General features: G+C 33.6%; 1 protein-coding gene across 3 annotated transcripts in view; it reads right to left on the bottom strand.

The window, feature by feature from the left end:
* Positions 1-2,347: 2,347 nt before the first annotated feature.
* The window catches only part of POF1B (POF1B actin binding protein), a 114,081-nt gene continuing 103,968 nt past the window's right edge, over positions 2,348-12,460 (bottom strand). For 2 of the 3 annotated variants that reach the window (XM_044235305.1, XM_044235306.1), the window contains exons 16-17: positions 6,171-6,285; positions 2,348-3,776 (exon numbers count right to left, since the gene is read on the bottom strand). In XM_044235305.1, the coding sequence (XP_044091240.1) occupies positions 3,771-3,776; positions 6,171-6,285 (121 nt within the window). In that variant the 3' untranslated portion in view covers positions 2,348-3,770. Of the gene's footprint in view, positions 3,777-6,146; positions 6,286-12,460 lie in introns of those variants that run through there. The other variant, XM_044235304.1, reaches the window with a different exon arrangement.

The raw sequence follows: 12,460 nt of genomic DNA, 5'->3' as shown, positions 1-12,460 counted from the left end.
GAATTCTGTTCAGTAAGTTTAAGAAAAGACTTAGAGAAAATGCAGAACTAAACTAGAACCTTGATTATATTATATTATATCACTTGATTAGAGAAATTTCCCAGCTTTGTTCAGCCCCATTCTGTCATTCCAAAAGAATTAGCTTTGTAAATTTGATACTGCTTAAGAAAAGTCTCTTGGGAGGCACCTGGGTGGCTCAGTTGTTAAGCCTCTGCCTTGGGCTCTGCCTTTGGCTCAAGTCATGATCCCAGGGTCCTGGGATCAAGCCTTGCATCAGGCTCCCTGCTTACTGGGAAGCCTCCTCCTCTCACTCCCCCGGCTTGTTTTCTCTCTCTCACTGTGTCTCTCTCTGTCAGATAAATAAATAAAATCTTTAAAAAAAAGAAAGAAAGGTATCTTAGAATCTTGGATCCTAGAATAAAACTGGATATTGTTAATTGGAATCTGGAGGCCTCATAGAAGAACTTGTATAATTTGTAGGGTCAAGGCTCTAGTACTAGATATCCGAAGCTGAAAATGTTTTCATACGCCTTGTTCCAGTTGCTATGCCTTTGTTTTAAGCATTGTCCAAGTAAATATTCCAAAGGGAACTCTGCTCCATTTTAAAATCTAGACCAATTGGCCATACTGAAACTATCTCCTTTAACCTATAATGTTATGTCCTAGTCACCATCCATTTGAGCCCCAAACCTTGTCATCCTAGATCCCAGCACCACCTACCCATCATAACCCTGATGACTGGCTCATCAGAACCCTTTAGGAGACCATCTCAAAAAGCTCATATATTCTCCCATCTTAAGAAATTGGTCTGTTTTGTTAAATCTTGGCACGTAGGAGCTAGGATTGTAAGATGTTGATTTTGTTAGCATACCAGGTAGTGAATCAAAGCGTATCGCAAAGGCTATCTCTTAATGTAAAGGATCTCTGGAACATAAACTTTAATAATGTAATTATTTTAACGTAATGGGAGGGGAAACCAAACATAAAGACCCTAGACTTAACAATATCTCATCTATGAGACCGATTCAAGATTACCAAGACTTCCTGGTTATCATGTAATTATGTTATATAACAGTTCCAGTGTTCCTTTGTAGATGCAAAAGAACTATGTGTTATTTGTCACTAAATGTTAAAGGTTTTATTAAGACAGACATAATTATTTCTTAGAATCTTTACTTAAAAGGTTAGTATTTACTATTTCATTTATTTATTTATTATTTATTTATTTATTTTATTCTAGGATGAGCGTGAAATATATTTTTATTGAATAAGCGATACTATGGAAATCCAATAAATGTAATAATGATGTGTGGTAGGGGAGAGGTACCTTGTTGAGAAGTCTTTTCACAGCATATTATTCACTTTCAAAAGAATTATGTCTACATGTCATCTCTGTAGATTACAATAATGGAAAGAAGTAAGAATGGCTTTTTGTTTGGGTCATATAAATTGGGTTGTGAGATAAAGATTTTAAGGCTTATTTTGTTCCTTTTGTACTGTTTGTGTTAAGAAAACGTATTACAGTTAAAGCACTATTCACTACAAGGGGGTGAAGAATGATTCATGGAATCACATTTGAAACAATGAGTTATGGAACTGGGAAGACTAGGTTTGTAATTTGTAAATTGCATGTAATTTACATGTATCATGTAAAGCAGAAACCTGCATCAGCCAGGGGTCTGTCTATGTTACAGTGTTGTCTTTAGTAGTCTACATCAGGTATTTTTAAAAATATTAGAATGGTGCTTGGTAGTTAACATATAACTTCCTCATGAAAATATACAGCTAGGTTAAAAATATGTTTCCTACTAGGACTTCCACAAAGATCACATGAATACTTCATATATATATATATATATATATATATATATATATATATGAGAAAGAGAGCACAGGAGCCGGGGCAGAGGGAGAGGGAGTGGGAGAAGAAGACTCCCCTGCTGAGCAGGGAGCCTGACAAGGGGCTCGATCCCAGGACCTTGGGATCATGACCTGAGCCAAAGGCAGATGCTTAAATGACTGAGCCACCCATGCGTCCCTTCACATATTTTATTTAGACACTAAATTATCTTGCATGTAAGTACAAGTCTCCATTTTATTTTATATCTAAAGCAAAAAATACTGGAGCATAAATTAGATAAACAGGTATTTCTCACCTGATAATATCTTTGTAATTTTCAAAGATAAGCTGTCTGAAACTTGTGAGAGGGAAAAAAAATCACTACTATTTCTATTGATCTTAAGCATACATTGGAAAAGGAATACATACATCTAAGTTTGTTAAGTATAATGAGCACCCTGTTCAAAACCCATTCATTATGCATGGATCAAGTGAGTCACTGAAGTATTAATTTTTTAACTGTCCCCAAATTTGGACATTGTTATTTTTATTTAAGAACATTTTTAGAAAATCACACTTGTTCTAAGTTTCAGTTATGGCAGCAATTTTCTATCAGGCTATTAAAATCTTCCATTTATATCAAATGTAATGAGTAGATAATGTGGAATAATTTTGTTACATGTGTAGTTAGCAGGGGAGAAACTGCTGTTGTTCCTACACCAAGGGAAAAAAATGTAAGGACTGTATAGCTCATGAAGAATATTAACATTTTCTATCACAAAATATTGATAAAAGTGGAATTGTATTAATCCAATTATAAAGCTTAACATTTTAGTAAATGTATTAAGATTATAACATAAAGATCTTAGCTTCATATCTAGGTCTATTTGAATATTTATATAAGAATATTAAAAGCATTTATCTCATTTTAATTTTCACCAATTTTAACTTTAACCATAGGGGTTGAAATTAAGAAATTTCATTCTTATTTACTAATGTATTTGGAAAATATTTTTGTTCACGTGGCAAAGTCATTAGAACCCAATTAATCAACCAACTTCTAAGTCCATTAAATACTATAAAATCTTTTTCTCCCAAATAGGATACATGTATCAAGTATTTGTTCTTGCTCTTTTTATTCCCAAAGCCTTAATGCAACAATTCAGTATTACATGTTGTATACTTTTATTAAAAAGCCCGCCTTCCTTATACCCACTCCTACAAAATAGTATTACATATTTCTAAGGAAGTGGATGGACTCATTTGAGGATGATATGCTCTGAAAGAACAGATTTGCCAAGCCAAACCACTGATATGTTCTTAGAATCACAGTAGTATAATGTGTAATTTAGTGGATTTAGTTATTTTAAAAGATATTATCCTACTTCCCTGGTAAATGAAATTAACCATCACCTTCAATTTAGTCATGTCTCTAAAAGGTATAAATAGCATGTAATAGAGCATCTCTTTTAGTCACAGAGGTTAATGTGAGAAAAGCAAACATGCTGTATATACAATATAGTTAACTTTTTTTAAAAAAATTCAATAGTTTTGCCTTTTTTTGGTTGAGAAACAGTATTTACTTTAAAATTTGTAATGGAATAACTTGTAAAATCTCTACCCCAACAAATTAGTTCAGTGTCTAGGAAGTACCCTAACTGAAAAAACAGTGCATTATGTTCTACAGTGTCTGGAATTGATGTTTAAACAAGCAGGTTTTACTATTGAATACTACTGAATACTATTGAAAAATGTGATAGAAAAGCCTCATTAGTGGCTGGAGAAATTGTTATCTGCAGAAATAATTCATTCCATTAAATTTACTGGGTAGTTGCATGGTTCAATATTTTGATTGACTATTAGTTATGGGAAATGTATGGAAAAGTACTAATGTAGATGCACAAAAAGCTCCTTTGAGTTGGGGATCCATTCATGGCTAGAAAAGGGAAAAAAAAAAGTTAGTTTACAACTAGTTCATAATTCTAAGATATTCTTGTTGTATATACACAGTTATGGGAAATGATTTAAATTGATATTCATAAAACCAAAGGAAATGTACTGCACTTTTGTGGTAATTTTTTATACGTACATTCAGTGAAACAATGGTTTATCTGACTTTAGTTAAGATACATGTTTCAATGACTGAAGGGAGGGTTGAGTAGGTTTCTTCTTTGTGTCTTATTTAGAGGCTAAACATATCTGTTAATAAATATAAATCTACCATCTGTGAACTTACTAAAATATATTTTGAACTTCCTCTCAGTATCTAGTCCCTTCCAGATATCAAGTTTGATGTTTATTGCTGCACATTTTTAATGGAGAGAGAAATAATAACTATTATCCTGTAGACTCTTCATTTGGCAAGTCCTCACATTGATGCACATGTGGTTAGTAGGTGCAGTTGTTTCCCAAACTTGAATTTCAGGATCAAATCTCTGAGTGACAAATTTTAAATCCTATGCTGACTTTCCCTTGCTGCTCATCTGGTTCTTGGGCCACCAAGTACTTTAATCATTTAATTAGTAATAAATAATGATCAGCTAATGTCCTAAGAAATACAACACATGTCAGCGCTAAAATTATTTTTGGGGAGAGGTTACCAAATGTTGCTTGCTTTCGTTGATGATAGACAACCATATAATCAAGATTGATGGCTTGATTGTAATTAAAGAAGGGCTTCAGATCTAAAAACATTTTGAATTTTTTACTTACTCAAATATTTGAGCTCTCAACTAAAAAAATCATTTTTAGAGTGAGTTAACAGACTTCATTTTGTTAACTACACATCGACAGTAATTTGTTAACAATATCTGCAGTCTTTTATTAGCTATAAATCTGCAATTTAAAATGCCTTCAAAAGGTTCTGCAGAATAATTGGCATTTGTATATTTACCTATTTTTCCTCATGGCATTCGTAGGCATTTTAAAACTTATTAAAGTATAGTAAATCTATAGGAAAAGTGCACATGTAAGTATATAACAATATGAATTTTCCCAAACTGGACACACATATGCAACCATTACTCAGATCAAGCAACAACACATTAGTATCCTAGTAACCCTCCTTATACTCCCTTCTAATCAGTACCTGCCCTCAAGGATAACCACTTACTGATTTTAATAACCATAGATTAGTTTCACCGCTTTTAGTACTTAAGCAGTTTTTAACATAATAAAGGTCGTCATTTTCACTGTTAAAGTTAGATTCTGTGTGGTTTAGAGCTGCCATCTTCAACATTTTTTATGTGCATTACACTTGAGGGATATCATACATTCCCATCATTATCAATGGTTTCTGTAAGAATCTCTTGGCAGTAGTACAGGAGTATACATTTAGGAAGAAAAGACCCCAAGGTGATTCTGTTATGTTAGAGTTTCTCAAACCTCAGCAGTATTAACATTTTGGGCTGGACAATTATTTTCTGTGGGAGACTGTCCTACTAAGATCTTTAGAAAGATCTAATGAAAGATCTTTGTAAGATCTTTAGAAGCATCCCTGGCTTTTAGCCATCAGATGCCAATAGTACCCATTCCCCAGTTGTGGAAACCAAAAATGTCTCCAAACATTGCTGAATGTCCCCTAGGAGGCAAAATTGCCTGATAGAGAGCCACTGCACTCAGGTGAATATATTCCCTATTTGATGTTCACTACTTTAAAGGTTGACAGGACAATAAGTAAAGGTTTTAGTAAAGTAGCATTAAGTCCCTTATAAGAAGATGGCTTTAGTAATCAGCACCACTTAGCAACGTATTGGCCTACTTAAGAAGATGCTAAGGTCCATGTCACTTGGTCATCTTGGAGGATGTTATAGAAGGTAGATATTGGAATACATGACCTATAAAATATTTTTCATCAGCCTCACTATAACTGTGAGATTTAAGGCTGGAGGATCTTAAAATCTGTTGAGAAAGACAGACATACCTCCTCATGTCCAAAATACTGAAAATTTTCTATCTATAGTAAAAAGTACCACATTCGAGACTGAAAGGCAAATTCTATTAAAACATGCCTCTTCTCCATACACCATTCTTCTTCATAATTGTCTATTTACATTTTCTACCTGCTTAAGAAAAAATTGGGATTTTTTTTGAAAATTTGAGTAGAATCAGTTCAAAAACAATTATATTACCTGTTATGAATCATTCTAAAGTTTCTTAATTCATACTACATATCAGTAAGGAAAACATGGGGAAATTTTGAAAAGAAAAAAATGAACTGCAAGATTTTAGTTCACTTTAATATTTTACCACAATTTCTGAGGGCTGTTATAAATAGAATATATATAAATTTCTATTCTTAGTAGGACTAGAAACATACAAGGCAACTTACACAAGTCCATTTGTCTTCTGTTTTCTCAATCACAATAGTCTGTGTGTCACTACCTGGTGGTATATATTCATAGTCATCATAAAGGAGGCCTAGGATTGGATATTGTGTCCTGTACCTATACAGAAAAAAGTTAGTTTACAGCCTACATAAGAACATGATTCACTCTTTTTTAGTCACTCCAAGTTTGATTTTCCTTATTAAGTCAAGTTGGCTCTGAATGACTTTTAACTCTAAAAAGAAAATACTTACAAAGCTTTACTACCATTATTTTCAAAAGAGTAAGAGTACTGCTTCTGCAATAATGGACCACTGGTAGCACAAGACAATGATCTTAGAGAAGGGAACCAAATGACATGAGCCCTATCAGTACCTACCTCACTACATAGAGATTTTCTTGGTCACAGGATGGGGAAAGTGGAGCCAAATAAATTCCTTCTGTCTCACAAAATTGAAATGACAGAATTTCAAGTAAAGCTATGCCAAAGCACCTGGTGTGGAGCAGAATACCATACAGAAGACAACTATATAGATAAAGGTCAAGAGTCCTGTAGAGGGTTCTCCACAAGTCTTTGGATGTCTACTGATTAAGGTAGGCATATGGAAAAACTACTGAAGCTGCAGAAAGAACCACTGGAAAGGAGGAGCCTGGAAATCCCTGGAGTTCACATAATGAAGGGAATAGCTTGTGTTTCACTAACCAGAGTGGAAAGATCTCTTAATGCAGGGGGGCATCAGGAAGAAACTACAGAAGAATATTTTGTTAGCATTAGGGTGATGTTAGTCCTATACTGCAGGTTTTAACAATTTAAAAGTAAGACTTGAAAGTATTACACTGTATCCAGTTCATTTTGTCTCAGAATAAAACCACATAACACCTGCAGTGAAATAAAAATATCTAGAACTAAAGTATGTAAAATTACAATACATGTCATTGAGTAAAAAAAAAAATTAGTAGTCATGGAAGCAAGAAGATATGACTGGTAATGAGGAGAAAAACAAATTAGTAGAAACAGAACAAGAAATTACAGATAAAAGAAATAAGTAGTCATAGTTGCATCTATTAAAATATATATATATATATATATTTAAATGTATACTTGAGAAGTTAGAAGAAAGTATGAATACAATGAGGAGAACAATGGAGGATATAAAGATCTACCTCGGACTTCTAAAAATGAAAATTACATTGTATGGGATTAATAGCAGAATATGCCCTGCAAAAGAAAATATTACTGAATTTGAAGACATGAAGAGAAATTATCCAAAATAAAACACAAGAAAAAAACCTGGAAAAATATACGGAGTATGAGTTACCCATGGGGAATATTAGCTGCCCTCATATATGTGTAACTGAAGCCCTACATGATTGGCAGGAGACAAAAGATAATTGGAAAAACAATGACCAAATTGTTTCTACATTTTATGAAAACTTTAAACACACAGATCTAAGAAGTTCAGTGAACCTCAAGATAACGAATGATGAAGAAAAACAGGCAAAGAGAAAGGACCCAAGTAAATAATGAGAAAAGAAAGAAGTAACAACTGACACCACAGAAATAGAAAGCATTATAAGACAATACTGTAAAAAAGATATATGCCAAAAAAATTGGACAACACGGAAGGAAAAATACCTAGAAACTTACAATCTTCCAAAAACTGAATGAAGAAGAAGTCGAAAATCTGAATATACTGATTACTAGTAACAAAATTGGATGAATTGTCCAAAAAATAGCAAAAAATAAAGTCTAGGGAGCGTTTGGGTGGCTCAGTCAGTTAAGATTCTGACTTTTGACTCCACTCAGGTCATGATCTCAGGGTTGTCCAATTTTTTCAATTTTATTTATTTTTATTCTTTGTTTCCTCTCATCATATTATATATATATATATATATATATATATATATATATATATATTTCTTATTTTTGGATATAGTTTCTTTCAATAAGCAGACCAAAATACACCCATGATCTAGTTTTGTTTGTTTTGTTGTTGTTATTGTTATTTTTTTCTTTTTCTTTCTTCTTTTCTTTTCTGGACAAAATGATGAGATGAAGAAATTCACCCCAAAAGAAAGAACAAGAGGTATTACTCATAGTGTATTTAATGAATACAGATATAAGTAAGATGTTTGGGCTAGAATTTAAAATTACAATTATACGGTTACTAGCTGGATTTGAAAAAAGCTAGAAGACACTAGAGAATCCCCTATGGTAGAGACAAAGGAACTAAAATCTAATAAAGTTAAAATTAAAGAAGCTATAACCAAGACGCATCCCCAAGAGGAGGCCATAAAAACAAGAATATATGAATCTGAAGAGCAAATCTGTAATATGGAAGATAAAATTGTGGAATATAATGAAGCTTAAAAGAAGAGGGAAAGAAAATTATTAGGTCATGAACCCAGTCTTAGTGAACTCAGCAATGCCATAAAGTGAAATAATGTCAATATTAAAGGAGTCTCAGAAGAGTGGGAAAAGGGGGAAGAAGTTTAATTTGAACAAATTATAGCTGAGAACTTCCTTAATGTGGGTAAGGAAAAAGGCATACAAGTCCAAGAGGCACAGAACTTTACTAAAAATCAAGAAAAATAGGTCAACATCACAACATATTATAGTGAAACTTGCAAATTGCAAAGATAGAGACAATATTAGAAAGCAGTTGGGGAAAAGAGATCCTTAACCTATAGGGTTAAGCAGTAGATCTGTCCACAGAGACCTGGCAGGCCAGAAAGGACTGGCATGATATACTCAACATCCTAAATCAGAAAAATATGCAACCAAGCATACTTTATCCAACAAAGCTATCATTCAGAATAGAAAGAGAGATGAAGAGTTCCCAGGACAAAAAAAAAACAAAAAACAAAACAAAACAAAAAAAAGCAACTGAAGGAATTTATGAACGCCAAACCACCCATACAGGAAATATTAAAGGAAACCCTTTTAGCAGAGAGAAAGACCAAAAGTAACAGACTAGAAAAGAACAGAGACAATTTATAGGAACTGCAACATTATAGGTAATACAATGCCACTAAATTCATACCTTTCAATAATGACTGTGTATGTAAATGGACTAAGTGCTCCAATAAAAGACATAGGGTTATAGAATGGATAAAAAAACAAGACCCATCAACATGCTACTTACAAAAGACTCACTTTAGACCCAAGACACTCCAGATTGAAAGTAAGGAAGTGGAAAATCATTTATTATGCTAATGGACATCAAAAGAAAGTTGAGGTACCCATAGATTTTAAGCCAAAGACCATAATGAGAGATGAAGAAAGAGACTGTATCATAATTAAAAGGTCTATCTAACAAGAAGATCTAACAATTGTAAATATTCATGCCCCTAACTTGGCAGCAGTCAAGTGATAAACCAATTAATAATAAAATAAAGAAATTCATTGATAATAATACAATAACAGTAGGGGACTTTAACATCCCACTCACAGCAATGGACAGATCATCTATACAGATCAACAAGGAAATAGGGCTTTGAATAACACCCTGGAACAGATGGGCTTAACAGGTATCTTCAGAGCATTTCATCCTAAAGCAGCAGAATACCCATTCTTCTTGAGTGAACATTGAACATTATTCAGAATAGATCACTTACTAGATCACAAATCAGGACTCAACTGGCAAGAAAAGACTGAGATCATACCACAGATATTTTCAGACAACTCTACTATGAAACTTGAAGTCAACCACAAGAAAAAATTTGGGAGCACCACAAATACATGGAGGTTAAAGAAGATCCTACTAAAGAATGAATGGGTTAACCAGGAAATTAAAGAAGGATTTTAAAAAAAATACATGGAAGCAAATGAAAATGAAAACATGACAGTTCAAAACCTTTGGGATGTAACAAAGGTGGTCCTAAGAGGGAACTATATAGCATTACGGGCCTATCTAAGAAGCAATAAAACAACTTACTTGCACCTAAAGGAACAGGAAAAAGAACAGCAAATAAAAGCAAAATCCAGCAGAAGAGAAATAATAAAGATTGCAGAAATGAATGATATAGATATCAAAAAAACCAGTAGAACAAATTAACAAACCTAGGAGCTTGTTCTTTGAAAGACTTAACAATTTTGATAAACCTCTAGCCGGACTTATCAAAAGAAAAGACCCAAATAAGATCATGAATGAAAAAGTAAAGACCACAAACAACACTGAAGAAATACAACCAATTATAAGAGAATATTATGAAAAATTATGTATCAAAAAATTAAGCAGTCTGGAAGAAACAGATAAATCCTAAAAACATATAAACTACCAAGACTGATCAGGAAGAAATAGAAAACTTGAACAAACCCATAATCAGCAAAAAAAATTGAAGCAGTAATCAAAAGTCTCCCAACAAACAAGAGTCCAGGGCCAGATGGCTTCCCAGGGGAATTGTACTAAATGTTTAAAGCAGAATTAATGCCTATTCTCCTGAAACTATTCCAAAAAATAGCACTAAAAGGAAAACTTCCAAACCCATTCCATGGGGCCAACATTGCCTTGCCCCCAAAACCAAAGACCCCACCAAAAAGGAGAATTACAGACCAATTTACCTGATGACCATGGATGCAAAAATTCTCACCAAGGTACTAGCTAATAGGATCAAATATTATATTACAAGGATTGCTTACCACAACCAAGTGGGACTTATTCCTGGGCTGCAAGGGTGGTTCAACATTCACAAATCAGTGTGATACATCACATTAATAACAGAAAGGACAAGAAACATATGATTCTTCAATATATGTAGGAAAAGCATTTGACAAAATACAACATTTGTTCTTGATAATAACCCTCCACAATGTAGGGATAGAGGGAACATACCTTAATATCATAAAGTCCATATATGAAAGACCCATAGTGAATATCATCCTCAACAGGGAAAAACTGAAAGTTTTCCCCTAAGGTCAGGAAAAGGCCAGGGAGATGTCTACTCTCACTGCTGTTGTTTAACATAAGTCCTAGACTCAACAATCAGACAACAAAAAGAAATAAAAGCATCCAAATTACCAAAGAAGAAGCAAAACTTCCACTCTTTGCTGGTGACATGATACTCTATGTAGAAAAGCCAAGAGATTCCACGCCAAAATTGTTAGAACTGATATAGGAATTCAGTAAAGTCAGAGGATATAAAATTAAAGCACAGAAGTCTGTTGCATTTCTTTTTTTGTTGTTGTTGCATTTCTATATATAAACAATTAAGCAGAAGAAGGAGAAATCAAGGAATAGATCCTCACTTACAACTGCACCATAAACCATATGATATGTAGGAATAAACCTACCCAACAAGGTAAAGATCTGTACTCTGAAAACTAAGAGCACTTATGAAAGAAATTGAAGAAGACAAAAAGAAACAGAAAATGTTCCATGCTCATGGATTGGAAGAACAATATTGTTAAAATGTCTATGGTACCCAAAGCAATCTACACATTCAATGCAATCCCTGCCAGAATACCACAAGCATTTTTCACAAAGCTAGAATAAACAATTCTAAAATTTGCATGGAACCAGAAAAAAACCTGTATATCCAAGAAATGTTGAAAAAGAAAATCAGAGCTGGAGGCATGACAATTAGACTTCAAGCTGTATTTCAAACCTGTGATCATAAAGACAGCATGGTATTGGCACCAAAAAAGACACATGGATCAATGAAACAGAATAGAAAACCCAGAAATGGACCCTCAAGTATGTGGTCAAATAACCTTCAACAAAGCTGAAAAGAATATCCAGTGGGAAAAAAGACAGTCTTTTCAACAAATGGCATTAGGAAAATGGACAATCACATTCAGAAGAACGAAACCGGACCACTTTCTTAAACCATACAGAAAAATAAACTCAAAATGGTTGAGAAAACTTAATATAAGACAGGAGTCTTCCAAAATCCTAGAGGAGAGCATAGACAGCAACTCCTTTGACCTCAGCCACAGCAACATCTTGCTAGACAGATCTCCAGAGGCAAGCACAACAAAGGAAAAATCAATTATTGGGTCTTTGTCAGGATAAAAAGCTTTTGCAGAACAAAGAAAACAATCAATAAAACTAAAAGTCAACCTACTGAATGAGAGAAGATACTCACAAATGATATATCAGGTAAAGAACTAGTTTCCAAAATCTATAAAGAACATATCAAACTCAACACCCGAAACCCAAAAAAAATCCAGTCAAAAAGTAGACAGAAGATATGAACAGACATTTCTGCCAAGAAGACATCCAAATGGTTGATACATAAAAAAAATACTCAACATCACTCAGCATCAGGGACATACGAATTAAAACCCACAATG

This window comes from Neovison vison, chromosome X, assembly GCF_020171115.1.
Source record: "Neovison vison isolate M4711 chromosome X, ASM_NN_V1, whole genome shotgun sequence".
In the NCBI taxonomy this organism is placed as follows: Eukaryota; Metazoa; Chordata; class Mammalia; order Carnivora; family Mustelidae; genus Neogale; species Neogale vison.
This window is presented reverse-complemented; position numbering and strand designations above follow the sequence as displayed.